The 20,104-nt window shown below is 33.9% G+C and overlaps 1 protein-coding gene across 1 annotated transcript; it reads right to left on the bottom strand.

Annotated features, from left to right (window-relative positions):
• Positions 1–5,574: 5,574 nt before the first annotated feature.
• LOC148278595 (epithelial serine protease-like) lies at positions 5,575–17,540 on the bottom strand. Its single transcript, XM_088231170.1, has 7 exons — positions 17,482–17,540; positions 15,583–15,634; positions 14,400–14,553; positions 11,328–11,485; positions 9,491–9,583; positions 7,292–7,437; positions 5,575–5,944 (listed from the first exon to the last, which is right to left on the bottom strand). The coding sequence occupies exons 1-7, from the start codon at positions 17,533–17,535 to the stop codon at positions 5,774–5,776; spliced, it is 828 nt and encodes a 275-aa protein (XP_088087296.1). The 5' UTR covers positions 17,536–17,540; the 3' UTR covers positions 5,575–5,773.
• Positions 17,541–20,104: the final 2,564 nt, after the last annotated feature.

Genomic DNA, 20,104 nt, shown 5'->3' with positions numbered 1-20,104 from the left:
GCATCTTTTTTATTTTAAATACTAACTTTTAATCTCTCAAAATATACAGCCAAAAATCTTCTATCAAATTGATTCAATTTTTAACTGAGGTAATACATAATATTCAAGTACGTAGGTACGCCGTCATTAAAAAATATTTAGGAGTCCCAAAGAACATATTTGAAGCTGTTTTTGTAAAATATTTCCAAATAAATACAGCTGGTAAGAATACTGGCGAGGTGAGCCAGGAGAAAGCAATCTTAGCTTATCTGAGTAAGCACATGGGTTCAAAGCATTAATGTAGCTACTGTCAGATTCGACGACTTAATTAATGGCCCAGACATAGATTAGATTATATTGTATTGTTTTATATTTTTATTACGTAATTCTACCAATACACGTAGCAGCATAATAATTTTAATGATTGCAATCAGTTTCTTTTACGTAATAAAATGGGAGTTTAGAATTACAGTATTATTGACCTTGAAAAGATTAATTTTCGGAAATAGTATTTTTCTGGCGGGTAAAAATAATATATTTAAAACTTCAAGTATAAAGAATAAGTACTTTGGCAGACTTATTGCTAAAAGCAATACCTTCCAGTCAACCGAAAAGCAGACTAGTCAAAATAAGAGATTGGTCAAAATTTTGCACTAAAAAAAACATAAATATTTATCAAAAGATACACACCTAAGTTAAAATAAAAATATAAAAAACCTAATTAATTAAAAATAACAGCTGTTTTTTAATTAGGAGATAAGGTTTGCACATATTAACATTAATAAAAATATTTTAAAAGTGCATTATGTTAGACATATTAAATGATGAGAAATGTGGGAACAGAAAGAGAGAGAAAGAGGAACCAAGGAAAGAAAAAAAGGAATATAAAAATATATATTTGAGAAAAAAAAGCATTAAAAAATCAGGGGTTCAGGATTCTGGGGATATATGTATATATGTTTCGGGCTTTTCTAAAGGTGGCGAGAGAAGGTGCGTTTTTTATATGAAGAGGTAGATTATTCCAAAGCCTAGCAGCTCGGACGGAAAAGGAAGAGCTGAAAAATGATATGCTATGTCGATGAATGGAAAGTGTTCTCTCCTGAGAAGAGTGAAGCGATATATCATGATCAGAAAGGTAAATAAAGTTCTCAGCAAGATATTTTGGAGCGCAAGGGTTATGAAGAATATTATAAAGAAGTGAGAGAGATTGAAAATTTTTGCGCTGATAAATATGAAGCCACTTGAGTTTGGAGCGAAAGGGTGATACTTTATCATAAGGATAATTTTTTGAGGAAAACAAAAGAGAAGCCGAGCAGAATATTTATTATTATTGGTTATAAGCAGGCAGCCTTTTAAGCATAGACATTTGTTATATCTTGTGTACCGCTTTTTTTATGCATTCTCCTTCCTTCATAAAGCATCCAAATGGTTCTTGAACTGATTGACCAAAATAAAATGGACAACTAGGCTTGGCAATTTATTCCAGTCTGAAACCATCGTAATCTACCGCAGTAAAGCATCCTTTTGAGTAATTTAGGGATTTTCGTAGCACATCTTTGGACTTTTTCCAGTAGCTCGATGTCTTGGGTGAAGTAGGGACTCCAAGCTTGATATGCATACTCCAATAAAGGCCTTACATAGGTCTTATATATTTGAAGAAATATCGCTGGAGTAATATTTTAGAATGCCTTTTTAATCAAATAAATTATTGACTTTGCTTTCTCGGCAATAGATGTAATGTGAACTTTCCATTTTAAATCTATTATACACGACACCTCGCCGTGTGTATAGTTAAACTGTGGATAGGGGTGGCTCTGTAGCTGCTGTAGTCCGGCTATCTCTGGCTGGGTCGGCGGTGATATCCTCCAAGAAGGGCAAGCGGCGGAGTCGAAGGCGAAAAGGGCGTAATTCCAATAAAATACGCTTAGTCTTGATTTATACACAACTTTATTCATAAAAAAACACACGAGAGAAAGCAAAAGGGGGTCGGGCTACCCCGGATTAACGCGTAGGACGCTCGCTCATTGGCTGGACATTTCTATATTTAATTTTTACATCAGTACTTTTAAAGTCATATAACACCCTCGGTATACATTTTACATAAAAATAAAGTATGTAGGCATCATCCCCGTGTCCCAATTAATACATAAATAAGACAGAAAAATATCTTACATACCGATTAAAAAGGTGACACACGTTTTAGTGGGATTGTTTTTATATTAGTTTTTTTACGTTTTTGCAGCAGTTTTATACACCATTTGACGTTTAGTCATCACTGTGGCCATTATATGGCACAAAGAAAAAAAAGATATCTTCAAATTAATTAGGGAGTAGAGAAAATCCAGAATACCACCCCAGGTAATAGTTATTAAGAAAGGGAGGGAATTTCAAATGTGATTTTTTTTAGGAACTTCTCCGCTCACTTTTTTTTCGAGTCGTTAATTTGTATTTTTATGCATGTTTCATGGCCAAAATTTTTCAGAAGTTATCTAACATTTAATTAAGCAGATAATTCAAATGATCTTAGATAATCCTTGCACGGAAAATTAGTCTAACCGGTATAAGCGTATTGGATTATAGACAAGCAGCCTTTATTTATTTATCAATGTATTTTTTTGCTTTTGATAATGAATGTTACATATTTATACAGATTACACTATCGCAAACAAACAACAACAAGAATCTCACAAAGGCGTAACCTGTGTGTGGCAGTAGCGAATGGTGATTTTATTTACAGGTAAGCTATAAAAAATATGAAATATATTTGTACCTACATAAGAGGTACATAATATAATGTAAGTAATATATACTTGTACTATAAATTGATATTTTTCTGTGGTTCTGTGTGATACAACAACTCTCATCCATGAAATCAACTCAAACGATGTAACTTCGTGATATATTATATTATATAGATATATTATCCATTACTTTAATATATAATTAATTAAAAAATAAATAAAAAATACCACCATGAATTCAGTTTATATTCGGTATTTAATTAAAATGTCAACTGGCCGCATTGTTCCAGTAATTAATAGTGCTAAAAACGGCCGCGTGGAGCGCCATATGTCCTGCAATATGACGCATGAAAGTAATTATGGTCTTATGTCAAAAGTACCATCTCAAATAAAAATAGTCCTTAAGAAACAATGTTTGAAATACTGTTTTCCAAATCAAGAATCTTCAAATAATTTGTGTAATCTGCAAGTTTAATCTAGGAGAAAAAACCCACACTGGGGTTTGTACATTCAAAATATAGTATACTTATTTGTATGAAAAAATAAGCTGGAATAATTGGCTAGTTTCTTGGCTCACCGCAAGCACAGGGCGCGCTTTTTAAAAATTAAAATTTTTATTAGGATAAAAATACAAACGGTGGAAACGATTGAAAATAAATGGATATTTTTTTTTCTCTAAATAAAGTTACAATAAAACATTATTATGGTTAGTCAAATATAATGGTAAGCTGTTCATAATCGCTTCTATACACGGTTCGCCCCTGGTGTGTGGGTATATTTATATTTTTAATAGACTCAAGATGCTTCCTGCTTATTGCTAGCGACTAAGAAGACCTGCAATTGAACGTAGATATGCAGAGAGCAGCCAGCCATAGAAAAGCGAAACTGAGATATTAGCACTTCTGTGAAAAGAGTGAATTATCAAATCTACACAACAGTTGGACTGCTTTTGCTTAAAAAATTATAAATAATGCAAACATTAGATTTTTTTACAATTCAAAAAAGAATTTAATAATGTATTTGACCAGTTTTAATGATTTTTAAAGTCTGGTTGACCACACAACCAAAAATGTACAGTAAAACTCTGATGTATGTTGTGTCAATATGTATTGTATTGAACATATTATTTTATTACAATATTTCGAGATTGTCCAAATATTTGTAGACAAAATACTGGATTTCACCCCCAAGGGAGTCATTAGGATAAACCATCTACAACAGAGATGGATAACATTTTAGAGAAGGGAATATGGAAGTCTAGGCATTTACAGGGCTTAAGGTGAACCCTGTAATACGGAAACCATATAACTGAGTTATATTCGAGTTGACTTCGCACTAGGGCAATATACATACAATGTTTTCATTATTTTTATAGACTCGAAATCTCGTATCATTCGCAGCAAAAATCCCAAGGTTCTCATGATCTTATTTGTATTTTTTTGTATACGTTTAACAAAATTCATTTTTTTATTAAATAGAATACCTAAGTCTGATATCATTGTAATTTTTTCTAATGATGAAGAATTTATTTTATACGTGAAAACAATGGGATTCCTGTTGCGGCAGAGTGTCATAATCTTGCATTTTTCAAAACTAAGAAACAAATTATTTTTTTACACCAATTATACACATGGCAAATATTTGATTGCAGAGTTTCACAATGACTAATGTCCGTTATTTAAAAAAATAAAAATAATATCGTCCGCAAAAAGCAAAACTTCGACACCACGGACACGGGATGTAATGTCATTTACAAAAATTAGAAATAGAACAGGCCCAAGACCAAAACCTTGTGGGAGACCACTAGAGGCAGGGAAACAGTCTGATTTAACATTTTGAATCATTACATAAAGAGGCCTGGCAGGTAGGTAGGTAGGCTCGAGACCAATCGAGGATAGCTTCGCGAAAACCCAAACCATTAAATTGACCAAGCAATACTTTGTGAGAGACTTTGTCAAGTGTCTTAGTAAAATCAGTATTTATACTATCAACTTGACGTTTATTATTAAAGGCTTCAGATATGTTATTATGGTAAAGCATAAGGTTTGTGCCAGTTGACCGCACCTTCATAAATCCGTGTTGTTGACTGTCTATTATATTTGAGACTCAAAAAGTTTGGGTATAACCAATTGGATGCATATAGGACGATAGTTTTTGATATCCGAATCGTCCCCTCTTTTCGAAATTGAAGTTATATAGCTCGATCTACATTTGGAGAGTAAACATCCCATTAATAATAAATTATTATAAAAACATGGTTAGAGGTGCAGCTATTACTGTGGCACATTTAAAAAAAATAAAAAAATAGGCGGAACATTATCGGAATAAGTTGAACGAATAGACAGCAAAAGGACGGCTAAAAGGGTTTATGTTGCGAATGTTGATGGATCCAGAAAACGAGTAAGACTGAAAAAGATATGGCACTACTAAATCCAAAAAATAATAGCATATGAACATGCCAAAAGTCAGAATGATTGGTGTGCGTGCGTGAGAAGGAGTATGAATTTAGGATGTAGCGAAACGAGGCCTATATGCAAAGACAGAGTGATATGGCGTTCTATCCTCTCTGTGTAACTAAAGTTAGTTTCCTCGTAAACGGGGAAAAGATGGGATGGTTTTTCAATAAACCAATACTACTATTCAATGGGGAAAAGGAATAAATAGAGAGGAAAGGACAAGAGATTAAAGAAGAGAAAGGACATGTCTCTTCAGACTAAATTTACACAGAGATACTGTAAAAACATCCCTAACGGATAACGTGTAAGGTAATTGTGAATATGCCCACGGGACCATAACTCGGTTCAACGTGAATTAATGTGTTCACATAAATGGGTTTCAAAATAAACGATTAATAATAATTGATAATGTTTACTTTTATTAAAATAATGAAAGTACATGTTACATGATATGTTTGTACAAACACAACCAACAATGTATCACCAACAAAATTACAGCGAACTTTCAGTCAGCGAATTTTTTCTAGTACAGAATCATTTAGCAGTCTCTGACTAAGGATGGCAGATGGCGTGTGATGGCAATTTCGGCATTTCTCTTTAAGAGAAATCGATGCCCGTGACGGAGGTAATCCAAGTTGTGAAGAAGTTAGGCCTCACGAAACCAGATGGTACGTTGGCCGTGCATCCTGCGCTGCTTCCAAAGCTAACGATTCCAATCAGAGTGTCTCCACCGGTCTCCCTAAGAATCAATGGGCCACCGCTGTCACCCTGGAAACAAATAAAATACAATAAGTATTTGAAACACTAGTGATTTTCGAAGTTCAATAAAAGAATACGGGAGTACCCCAAGGCTCAGTGCTAGGACCTACATTGTTTATCAAACATATAAAAATGACATCGGTGAAACTCTACAATATAATAAAATAAAACTGTTTGCAAATTATTCGCTGGCCGATTAACCGAGGTCTTTGGGCTGAATCCCTTAGCATACGAGGTGTGTTCAGAAAATAAAGGAAGTTTTTAAATTTCGCGGGTTTAGAGAGTCCGATTTTCATTGTTTTTTTTTATTATGTTGGTAAACATACTCCTAAAGTATGCTGAAATTTTCAGCTGTATTCATTAATTGTTTTGTCTGTGGCCCGCTTAGGTTAGACGGGTTCGGCTTGCTCGGGGATTTTCGTCTCGGCGATCCAGAATGCCTCCACTGGGACGATTGAGGCTTAGTTTCAACGTCATATCCGTAAACCAATGTGTCGTCACCTGTTATAATACTTTTCAGTAATTCTGCATCGTCGTTGACTTCATTTAGGGACACCTGAGCAACTTCCATTTGCCGCTGTTTTTGTTCGATATTAAAAAAAAATGGAACATATTTTGCTGCCAAGCGTTTCATACCCAAAACATTCGAAACAAATTCATGGCATGAGCCAATCGATATGGTAACATCATCAGCAACTTCTTTGATTGTGATTCGGCGATCGTTCATGACCATTTTATTAACTTTTTCTACGTATTCATCGGTTGTTGATGTGCTGGGGCGTCCGGGCCGTTCGTCATCCTCAAAGTCTTCCGGCCATCTTGTAAACGCTTATACCACTCGTAAGCTCTTGTGTTGCTCATAGCAGACTAATCATAGGCCTTTATTAACATTTCACACACTTTGTTACACTTTAATTTATTTCTTACAAAAAAAAAATATACAAATTCTTTGATCCATTCCATCCATATTTTTTAACAAACAAAATCACCGAGCTCATGAAAACACGTCTAACCTTATCAACCTGCCTCAGACAAAGTAAATAATGAATGCATCTAAAAAATTAAGCATACTTTAGGGGCTTGTGTACCAACATAACAAAAACAATTGATAATCGGTCTCACCAAACCTGCGAAATTTAAACATTCCCGTTATTTTCTGAACCCACCTCGTATATATTTTGAAACCCAATCGTTCCTTTTTCAAGTTAATTTTTTCACTTGGCAAACTTTTAAATTCTAATCAAAGCATTGATGCAAAGAAAAACTTGAATACAAGGACAGTATAATTACTTTCAAAGAAGTGACAAACTAGTAAGGTCGTGATTTTCAGCGATCAACCAATGAGTGAAAACTTACGCTGCAAGAGCCTTGAGCTAAGCTGGTGATTCCATTTCCACAGATGGTGGAGGGGACGATGACGGAATTTCCGTATGTGCGAGCGCACACCGTATTAGTGATGATGGTCAAGTTTACAAAGTTCAGCGTTGGGGAAACGGATCCAGCTAGAATAAAAAAGAATTTTCCAGTTACAGCTAGGTACATAATTTTATAAAATACAATATAAACCTCAGAGTAATAATGTGTAACCTAGAGAGAAGCCCCATCACTATGTTTCATAGAACGCAAGCAATGTTGGTTTGATGGTTAGCAACCAATCGGTGGCCATTTTGTTTTAATTGACAACATAAATACAACGGTTCGATTGGATGCTTTTTTAGCTGTGATTGGCTTTGTTTGTAAATAACTTGGATATTTACGTTATAATAAATAAAAATCGACTATGATGAATTGCAGTATGTTTGGTTGCAGCAGTAGGAGCGTCAAAGGTATTAAAGGAGTCAGTTTTTACAGGTAATTGATTCCGAATGTTTTCCAATGATTTACATTGATTTTTGTCATGTATTATGTTGCTTTAAAAACTTTCCTAATATCAACATATTTACTTCAAATACTGTTTTTTCTCAATTTAGGGGATAAATTTGTGAATCAAAGTATGTTTACTGTTGATGATGACAGTTGATTATAAGCAATATTCAGGACCGCACTAGGCATCCATATAAAGCTTGAGTTTTTATCGAGTAGAGGTCGATTAAAATTTCATTCGAAAATAGTAACGTTAACCTCGAAACCGCATCTAAAATGACGTGTCCAAATTTCAGGCCGCTACGACTCGCCATTTCGGAGATGTGACGGACAAACAAACAAACAAACTCAACACAGGACCTTGGTTCAATGGAGTTGGGATTTATGTCTTAATAAATATATTGTGCAAAAAATGAATAAATAAATATAAATAAATAAATAAATATAAATAAATAAAAAAATAAACACAAACGTGTATTTTCAGTTTTGTAAAATAAATATAGGCGAATTATAGAAAAATGGATTGGAGTAAACCTGCAATGATAAATACACAGGTACATATTTAATGGTATTTATAATGCAAATTAATATCCATTTGGAAATTTTCGACTCGAGTACGGCCCATTGTTTTGCTGCGAATTGTAGCTAACTTAATACCCAATAGTCATAGAATGGTTTTCCTACGTTTGGGCTCCTCTCATTTCGCAAGGGTCTCGTCGGGACGTTCTGGAATGGGGATATGTAGCAACAAAAAAAGAAAATTTCAAATAGTTTTTCAGAAATATGATACATATGTTTTTCTTACATTTTATGTGGTGCTTCAATTTGTATTTATTTTTATATATTTTTTCTAGCTTGATATTGACGTAATACTGCAATATTGATTCTACAGTCTCTGGCAGCAGACGACATTTTTACTGGGCTAACATCAATTATATTACTTTTTTCAGTGTGGTTTTATGAGTCGGCATGGAAATTAAATTCTTTCTATATTTTAAAAAATGGAAGAAAAAAATGCTTTCACAGAGCCCATTAACTTCCAATTTATAAAAACAAGATGAGCTTCAATGAATTTCTTTAGATACATCAATTGCTGGAAGCATTTGCAACTATATTTACACGTTCATAGTCAGAACGGCCGTAGAAGATTTATGTTGATTAACAGCGTTGTGCTGTGTAAGTCTAAATCGGGACATTATAGGTTTCATCGGGACGTCGCGTCGGGACAGAGGGCTCAATAACGGTGACAGTCCCGATATATCGGGACGGATGGCAACCCTACGCTAGACAGATTCGGGAGCCATCATCATCCCCTGCTTTTGAGCAGGGGAGGAATAAAAAACGTGAATGTAAAAACGTTTTTATCTCAAAACTGTCTTAAGGTGTACCTACATCAGGCAGACTGCCAGAGGAGCACATGTAGAGGAGCACATAAGGGCGTGCTGGCTCGGCTACCCTGAAAAATCAGCTTTGGCCAAACGCCACACAGAAACAGGATATAAGTTTTCATGCAAGCTGGTAATATTAGATAGACAGAAGAGTCTCCGACTCATATGAATAAATAAATAGATTAAATGATCTGTAAATAATAACGCATTTTGCAAAATATGAGTTATGTAGGTAAATAATTGTGTTAGTAATAATATTTTTTTGCTTATATAAAATAATACACTTTGCCATATGGGTGCTTACTGTTGGAGGTGAGTCCAAATCCACTGACAATCCCAATCTTTCCGACATGAAGATCAGTTTGGGAATTGGAAATCTTGATTGTCTTGATATTTTCTGTAAAAAAAGATAATATATTATTCCTTCATTTCAATTAATCACATTATAAATATAATCAGCCAATTGGTGGAACACCGCTTGGAACTGAAATTGTGGCCGCATTGGTCGCACACTTGCATATGCAAATGAACTATTACTACCATCATGCCGTTTTCACATAGGGGAAGGCAGAGAGTATGGACTGCCACACACGTCTATTATGACATACATACATTCATACATCTTGTCATACACGCCCTTCAGTTGTGTCTGCTTTTGACACGACCAGACTTGAGATTTTCCACGTCTTCTTGTTCATGCTTGTCTTATGTTCCCAATTATTCTCGGCATTTATAATTGTTTTACCGTTCCCTCTTTATCCATTCGTTCTACGTGACCAACCCATCTAAACGGCCCTTTCTTAATCTCATCAATTATACCTGTCTCAGATTTGCACTCTGAAGATAAGGACTCTTGCCATGGGGACTTGTCAAAATCTTGTATATTTAATTTTTGATTACGTTGCTCATCCGTCCATACATCACTTTCTGGACTAACTCTGTATGCATGGTCTTGGTACGGTGTTAAAAAAACTGCTTCCTTAGAATTATTCTTCACATCAGAGATTTTGTTGTTTTTCGCTTGCACAGACAGCTTATTATTGGGACCTGGAGCTTCATAAGTCAATACTTGGTCACCATTGGTCTGAACTGCCGAAGCATTCCTGTTAGATAAGAACACCCATGCAAACATGGCTATTTCAAAGACGTACTCAAAAAAGTACTTTAAATATTTGACTCCATCCACGGCCATTTTATAAACAAAATGTATAAAATAATACAAATAAATTTTCACAACAGTTGAGAACCAAAAAAAAACTGCATCTTATTTTGTGACCATTTTCTTTCGCTCGATTTCGTCATGCGTGAACCTGTCGTGCGTTGATTTCCCAAACATTTGTGTAAGAGATCGCATTTCGACCGCGTTCCCTCTGCTTTTATCATTCCTCTGCCGATTCCATGTTTCACTTCGACACTTGAGTGGAAGGGAAACTCTCATTCTAACAATTAAATTTGAATTTGAATTGTAATTATATATTTTAAGTTCTTTATAGATTGAATTTTTGAATTTTTACTACAAATATATATATTTTTTTTTTTCACATCTTTTACTATGTTTTTATGGGTTTTCTTTTTATTATGTATTTTACTATGTTTTTGATAAATTTTTACAGTGTTTTTTTAACTGGGTTTTGAAATATGTTTTTGACTATGTCTTTTACTTTATTTCTTACTATGAATTATCTTTTTACAATGAATTTTACTGGGTTTTTTAAAACGTATTCCCTATATTTTTAATAACATTTTTTACTGTTTTAAAACATTTTTTACTATGTTTTAAAACATTTTTTACTAGGTTTTTTTGAATATGTATTTTACTATGTTTTCACTATGTCTAATACCTTTAATTATTTTTCTTACTGTTTTTTATATATTTATTGTTGACTGGCTTAGAACAGGGTAAATAACCCTAGATAGATAGTCAAAGCAACGTTGCATAAATGTATAATTTTATGTAAATAATATGACAGTAAATAAATAAACAAATAACACATGTTTTTACTCTTCCTCAAGGGGAAAGTCAAATTCCCATTCGTTCATCACTAATTCGCTCTGCAGGCATACTTTCTAGAGGCTATTTGTTGCAAATCGTCATTGCGGAATAAATACATAAACAAAATGCTCTTCTAGAAGGCCCTTACCGGAGAGTGCTACTTCTTCATCCAATCCAATGAGGCCAATATCATTATTGAGGTTATTGGTATTATAGTTGGGGTGCACGTGAACGTTACGGCTGGTTATCTTGACTGGGGAACTGGCGTAGTTCACATTACCTAAGTGTACTGTAGCCTTGGTAAGCCTGAAATCACACAATTTCACAGTAGTCAAACGAATACATTTAACATCTACAGGATGTTTATTAAAAAAGTTTATATTAACTTTTAACATTTTGTGTAAAAAATTAAATAAAGTGTAACAAAGGGTGTGAAATGCTAACAATGGCCTATGGTGAGACTGCTATAAGTAAAAAAAGAGTTTACGAGGGGTATAAGCGTTTCCAAGATGGCCGGAAGACGTTGAAGATGACGAGCGACCCGGACGCCCCAACACATCAACAACCGATGAATACGTGGAAAAAGTTAATAAAATGGTTATGAACGATCGCCGAATCACAATCAGAAAAGTCGCTGATGATGTTGGCATATCGATTGGCTCATGCCATTTTTTTTTCGAATGTTTTCGCTATGAAACGCCCGGATTTGTAGCAAAACAATTCATGGCTTTTGCACCACGATAATGCACCTGCTCACACTTCATTGCTAGTTCGTGAATGAGGAAGTTCAGTGGTTTTTTTTGAATTTTTTATTTGTTAAAAGACTGTTAAACTAAGTCAAAAAATTAAAAAAAAAATATATATATATCGTATTATCGGCGCTACGATTTTTCAAAGTTGAGTATTTCTGAAATAACTCCGCGTGTAACGTCAGAGGTTCATTTCCGCTTATTCTCATTCAGTTCTTCCCATTGGTCCAGAAGCGACAAGCAGACCGGAAATCTTCCATAGCTCTCAGATCATAGGTTGATTCACATGAACCAGTGACGTCATTTAAAGTAGTGCGTTTTTATCAAAATATTTATTATTATTTTTTCTGTACATTTTCAAGAAACTTTGCCATACAATTTAATGATCTAATTTTTACCCCGCGTAAGAAAACATTTTTTGTATACAATTTCCCGTAGGGCTGAAGTTCCTCATTTTTGGCCAAAACAATACTGTAACGATGCCCCAGCCTCCATATTCGCCAGACATGGCTCCGGGTGACTTTTTCCTATTTTTGTCAAGAAATAATAAATTAATTCGACTCATGCACATTAATTGCATTCGTTTATTAATGTGTAGTTGAATGTCTCGCCGAGAGATGGCGGAATCACCGGTGTGTTTTTCGAAACTCCAGTTTTTTGGCTCTCGCTCTGACTTGTGCTTCAAGGCAACCTTGAAGAGATATCATCGCGGTATTGCGTCACACCAAAACCACATAAATCGTCCCATTGAAGTGATCAAGAAAAATACGGATCATAGTGGACGCCATAAGATATCCTAAGGTCTGTTTTTCTATATCTTTTTTTGACTGGAAATATTTGGTCGTGTTGAACTGCTGGCAACAATTATTGAATGACATTTTTTTTTTAAATGTGAACATTAAACATATCGCTGAAAAGGATGTGTATAATAACTTAAATTATTTACACGTATCGAAATTTATTGTACAATGCATTATTTTGAAATATTTTTGATTATTCTCTCTTTTATTTTTTTATATTTATTTTGAAACCTGAAATCACACAAACATTTTTTTATGTGTGGTCTAATAATACTCGTAACAATGTACGTACATTTAATTTATAAGCTGTTTAACGTATGAAAACACGCTAAACATGGCTTACTGGAAACCAGAAATCTATCACAACACATAATTGCTTATTATTTATGTTTAAACCATTAACTTTGTGGTCAAACATTTTAACTAATGTAAGTAAATAACCACTTACCGACTTTTTTTAGTCTACCGGTTAGTGCATGTTTAGACATGGTGGTGTTTGCGAATTTGTAAATCTGCATGTGATTTATGTATTTTTGGGAATACTGTATATATATTACGGTGATGGTGAAGGTGGAGGGGTATTTTAGTATTTTCATGTTGGTGTAATGAGTGTCCTGACGAAGAGACGGGTACGTCCCGAAACCGGTAGACTAAAAAAGTCGGTGAGTGGTTATATACTAATATTTACTTACATAATTGGCTATTCTAAATAACTGTTGAACAGAACCCATAATATTTTTAAGTAGTTCAATTTTATTGAAACATATTTTAACTAATTTTTGAGAATTTTCTCTGTACAATCAAATGTTCTAATTTTTACCGCGTGTAAGAAAACATTTCTAGTATCCAATTTCTCGTAGCATTGAACTTCTTCATTTAGCATTTTGAAAGCAGAACAACACCAGCGAGGGGTCGTTTAGCAGATGAAAAATGGCGAATACAAATATTTTCAGATGTAAGAAAATCCATGCCTATGATTTCAGGAGAATGCAGAAAGCTGGCTACGAGCTCACCCAGATTCTCATGGATCACGGTGGGTTCATGAGCTACCTGCATCGCTTCAAGCTCTCCGAGATCGACAGCTGCCTATGCGACGGTGAAACTCCTCAAGATGTCCCTCACCTGTTGATGCATTGCCCCCTTTTCAGCTTTCAAAGACAACAGCTGGAGGCGCGATGCAGAAGCCTGGGTGAAGATCTTTGCGACATCCCATCGGTGATAGGTAATAAAGAACTCACTTGAGAGCTAGTATCCTAAATGATCAATATAGTGCAGGCAATTGGTAAAATAAACCAAAGTAGCGAACAAAATGCCGAACACTCTTCTAGTGAAATGGGATGCCGGTTGACAACTATCAACAGGCCGGCTTCTCCTGAAGAGTTTTAAGTAGTTTCCTCTCCACATGAGCAAACGCTGAGAAGTACCTGATTAGCCCACATTAGAATATCCTTCCTGATTCCAACAGTTTAGCTAAAATAATGTACTATTTTAGCGGAAAAATCCTCTTTTTGAAATATAAACCTTGTATATTGTAGTAAGCAAGGTAAAAAATAATGCAATTCCCATATAAAAAATAAAAAAAAGATTTAAGAAAAACACTTGGGTCATAATAGGATGCAAATGATCTGCTATGGTTGTCTTTACAATTTAGCAGGTATTGGTGTAACTTACTTGTACAGGCAGTGAGCAGCAGTCACCACCCATTTGTTGCTGATGAGGGAACCGCCGCAAGCGAAGCTGCTTCCGGCGTCATCAGAGGTGATGAGGAACGCTTGGTGGGGGAACTGGCCGGCTGCCGCAGGCCATCCTTGGATGATTTTTCCACCTACAAAATGACGTTTTCGTTATGTTCGAGTCATTCACAACTTCTGCAGAGAGAGACATGAGGCTAAGATGCTAACTTCACGCACGAGGGCTCCAGTTCGATCTCGGGAGAGGTCGCATAATACACACCCATAAGTGTACTACTGGCCTTAACCAATAACTTTACAGGAGACAATAAAAACTTCTTACATCAGTCATTTTGATTTATAAAGTTTTTATATTGTGAATAATACTAGCGGACCCTACAGACATTGTCCTGCCCTTAAGAACGCTGCTATTATCTGGTTTAGTTCAGTTTATCGCATCTCTAACGTTTTTGCAAAATGATTTAACCTTGGAAGAACGTCGTTAATAATTAGGTTTATTTCAGTTGTTTTTTAGTTTTAAAGCTGAATTACATATTAATGTTGATTAATGTTTCAAGCATTGTAATAAAAAAATAAATTTACACGCCAGATACAAATGATTTTTCGTGTGTCAATATAAATAACTTCTTTGACGTTACTACAACGTTATGTCGTCACCTTTTCTAACAACTGTCATTCTAATCATGTTACATTTTAAGGACTATAGTTAATTTCAGTCTTAGGTTCCTTTTATACCTCTATTAGTTATATCCAATCGATTTTGTTTTTAATTAGTAAATCGCTTATGGCGCTAAAACCACATTCCACCAAATAAGATGAGCAAAATGGTAATAATAACTTTCTGGCATTCAAAGTAATATTAGGATATTCTGTGTTAGTTTCTTCACAAATCCATGCCATTATTCCCACATCAGATAATTATTGCATTATCATTATATTTTAAATACAGCCAACGTATATTTCAATTTTGTACATCTCAAGCATTTTTTTGTACGACCGATGAGTATTCCCGTTTATATGTGGAATGCCGACGTGTCTCATCTCTGAAAAGTGGTGCACCGCCGGTTGGGCGTACGCACCACCGCGGGAAACACTGCTCTAGAGAGTAAAGAAGATTCAAAATACCACCCCTGGTAAATCTTCAATGAAAATAATGAACTCACCAAACATTTCCCTCATGTCTTCTGGGAAAGCGATACCATCGTGAAGTGGCTCCTGAAAAAGGAAATAAATTAATGTCATAATTTTACCTGTGCATAACTCAAAATTATTTCAACAATAAATATAATTTTCTGAGAAGTTTTACCGGGCTATTTTTCATTGTAAGGCTGAACCCTCTTACCTTCGTGTAACAAAAATGCCTAAGGCACGCTGCGATTGGTGAACCAATGCAGTGCCCTTTGCACCATAAGGTGCGGAAAGGGAACGATTATTATTTTTCACTGTTTGTGTCGTAGAAAAATACTCCAGAAACCGCATCAAATAGAAGGCGACCAAACTACTATTAAAATAATAGTTTTACGTTTTGATCCATTTGTTTCTCACTACGCAACTCGATTTGAATTCAACTATGCCATGTTGTGGCGTTTAAAAGTGTAAAAATACTGCTGGGATCTTACCGAAACAGGATGGGATCACATTTCATGTGTAACTACTTACAAATGCATTACTGAAAAATTGATATATAAACAGATAGTCTGATTTGATTGATTTGATTTATTCAGAAGGCAGAATATTTTATATGAAAAGGCTAGTTAATTGATTTCGCTAATCAATTTTCCCGCAAGTTATGGCGTGTGAGTAATATGGCAGGCTAGGCATTTAAATGGCTTATGATCTGCTGGTTTAGTTTACATTACACACTGGGCATGTTTGAAACATCATATCATATCATATTTCTTGAATTTTCGGAGCATGTTATATTTATGATAGTTCCTATGAGTCATGAAAAATACATTTCTAAAGAATTATGTATGTTTTTATCATGTCGAAAAATTGTGTATTTTCCTCATTATGTCAGAATCTGTATGATGTATTTTTCTCATTAATGAAATATGTATTTTTCTTCTTATGTCAAAGAATCGTCTATTTTTTATTGTGTCAAAGAAGGGCGTATTTTTTCGTTAAAGAATGATGTATTTGTCTCATTATGTCAGAATCTGTATGATGTATTTTTCTCAATAATTAATGAAATATTTTTGTTTTTATGTCTTAGAACCGATGTGATGTATTTTTCTTATTGAAGAATGATGCATTTTTCTCATTAAAGAATGATGTATTTTTCTCCTTATGTCAAAGAATGGCGTATTTTTCTCAATAAAGAATGACGTATTTTTCTCATTATGTCAGAATCTGTATGATATATTTTTCCCATTAATGAATAATGTATTTTTCTCCATATGTCAAAGATTCGTGTATTTTTTATTATGTCAAAGAATGGTGTATTTTTCTCATTAAAGAATGATATATTTTTCTCGTTATGTCAATAATCGTGTATTTTTTTATAATGTCAAAAAATTATTTATTTTTCAATTGAAAGAATTATGTATTTTTCTCATTATGGCAAAGAATCTTGTATTTATTTTATTAAAAAATTATGTAATTTTGGCATTATGTGAAAGAATCTGTATGATGTATTTTTCTCATTGAAGAATGGTGTATTTTTCTCATTAAAGAATGATATATTTTTCTCGTTATGTCAATAATCGTGTATTTTTTGTAATGTCAAAAAATTATTTATTTTTCAATTGAAAGAATTATGTATTTTTCTCATTATGGCAAAGAATCTTGTATTTATTTTATTAAAAAAATTATGTATTTTTGGCATTATGTGAAAGAATCTGTATGATGTATATTTCTCATTGAAGAATGGTGTATTTTTCTCATTAAAGAATGATGTATTTTTCTCATTGTGTCAAATCATCTGTATGATGTATTTTTCTTATTAATGGATGCTCCATTTTTGTCGTTATGTCAAAGAATCGTGTATTTGTTTATTATGTCAAAGAATGATGTATTTTTCTTATTCCGTCACAGAAGAACAAAGATATATAATATTTTACCCTCGGGAATGCCACGGCACAAGCAGCAGTACACAATAGGATGATGAACTTCATAATTCCACTATAAAATGTCCAGTTGCTTGATCCATATTTATACATTCATCATATCTTTTGTAATCTTAGAGTTAAATATTATCTTATCTTTTTAGCCACGAAAAAACCTATTTTTTTGGATAGAAGCTAGTAAACTTTCTAAATTACAGAAAAAAAACTACTGTTGTTAACTATACAATTTTTCAGTGAGTTGGGTAAAGTATTCAGTTGTCGGCACTTAAAGAGATGATATTATGTTATTTAGGAAATTACTAAATTATAATCTTCCTCTGCCAGTTCCATGTTTTTCTTTCATACATGAGTGTTGGGACTTGAACTCCGTCGTGCACTGCCAGTTTAGCTTCGATCAACATATTTTTATTAACAATATTTTGAGTTTGTCCAAATTTTTGTAGACAAGGACTGGATTCAACTCCCCGGGGAGCTGTTTATATTAACATATTACAACAGAGATGAAGAACTTTTAAGAGAAGGCAATATAGAAGTCCAGGCATCTACAGGGCTGCCTTGGCTACATTGGCTGGTTTAAGTGGCCGGTTTAAGTGGCTGGTTTAAGTGACTGGAAAAGATCATCATCTCTGTTGTAATCTGTTAATATAAACAGCTCCCCAGGGAGCTGAATCCAGTCCTTGTCTACAAAATTTGGACAAACTCAAAATATTGTTGATAAATTATATACGTTTATGACATTTGAATAAAAATAATATTTGACTCTGAATTACTTGATAAGTTAGAACGATTGCAGAATGTTTGTATGCGTTATATCTTTGATCTTCGCAAATTCGACCACATAACCGAGTATCGCACGCAACTACACTTGCTCAGTATCAGGCAACGAAGAAACATTCACATTCTATCACTTCTTCACAATAATTTAAAAAATCCCACTTCGCCTGTTTATCTGAGAGAGCTCTTCCAACCTCTATCACAACACGGACTATGTCTTCGTTCTAGTGACGAGAGAATCCTTTTAATACCCTTTCATCGCTCTAATTTTCTTCCCTCCTCTTTCACAGTAGTAGCGCTCGACTGTGGAATAATCTACCCACTAATGTTAGAGACGCCCCTTCTTTATTTACATTTAAGTCAAGATTGAAATGTCACTATCTAAATATTTAAATTATTCCTTTATCCTTCTTCTTTCCTTCCCATCCCCTCTCCTCCTTCATAGTATAGTGTTAATTTTTTATATTCATAGAAATATGACCACTTTTCTGATTATCATAGGCAACCGAAACAGGCTAAAATTAGACAGCGGAGAGACTATAACTCCCTCTCACTTCTGTTCAAAGTACTTCATATTCCTAACGCTCCTATATACCTGCGTGAAAAATTTCAACGCTTATCAGTTCATGGTTTACCTCTTCATTTTAATACTCAAGACACTCTCTTAATACCCATTCACAATTCCTCTTTTTTCTCTAATTAATATAGTGTCCATGCGGCTCGGCTGTGGAATCATCTCCCATCCACCATCAAAGATGTTACTACATTATATCTGTTTAAATCACGTCTAAAGAAACATCTCTTTTCTCTTTCTTAATCTCTTCTCCATTCCTTTTTCCTCTCTTTTCCCCTTTCCCATTGAGTAATAGTTTTGATTTAAGGTAATTTATAAACAAATACGTTTATTTCTATTTTTATATATCTTTAGCTTTTTGATCTTTATTTTCTATAGAATATGTTCTGTAACTTGAATTATACAAATAAAACTTTTATTTTATTGGTTGGTTGGAATTGCCATTTGGCAATAAGCCCGCCAATGTACAAAAAGTTAAATAAATATGGTGATAATTTTTTAATATATTGTTATTTTGTTTATCTTTGTTTTTAATTTTTGTATAAAATTGTAAGATTCAAAATATCCATGTACTTGTTATTTTCTCAAACTGAGCGGTTTGGATACGTACGAATAAATTGCCTTAAATTGCTTGCCCTTATATGTATATAAAGTGTTAAATAAATCAAATTTCATATCAAAAACAGTTCATGCAACTTGCATAAATATATTTTCAATGTTTGAGTGCCGACTCAGTGCATTATTTTGTATAATATCTGTAATATTTGAAACCGTGGCCAAATACTAAATTGAAACAAAAATGGTCATATAAGTTAATGTTCTACAATTCAGAAATAGTAATAAAGAGTTAGCCTGAAAATAGACCTTATTTTTTTATTAAAGTATAATGTACAGTGCCCTTGAAGTGATTACTCACGAAAACGGCGCTATAAAAATTGTTGAAATTTATTATTATGACAATATTTTGATTTTGTCCAAAAGTTAGGGACTGGATTCAACTTCCTGGGGAGCTGTTAATATTAACACATTACAACAGAGATGAAAACATTTAAGAGAAGGACGTCTACAGAGTACCTACTGGCCAAAACGTAAAACTTGCAGAATCATAGCATAAACTACAAATATATGAATATTCTTTTAATTTTAATAGTAATAAAATAAAAATTATAATCATACCTCTTTATTTTTCTTAAAATCAAAACGAAAACTAGCTCGAAAACAATTTCACACACACAATAGGCTGCTCGCGTACACGGCAATAGAATAAAA

This window comes from Micrasema longulum, unplaced genomic scaffold (genome assembly GCF_059751315.1).
Source record: "Micrasema longulum isolate JH-2025_06_02 unplaced genomic scaffold, ASM5975131v1 h1tg000858l, whole genome shotgun sequence".
NCBI classification, from domain to species: Eukaryota; Metazoa; Arthropoda; class Insecta; order Trichoptera; family Brachycentridae; genus Micrasema; species Micrasema longulum.
Note: the sequence above shows the minus strand (reverse complement) of the source record. Positions and strands in the feature narration are given on the sequence as shown.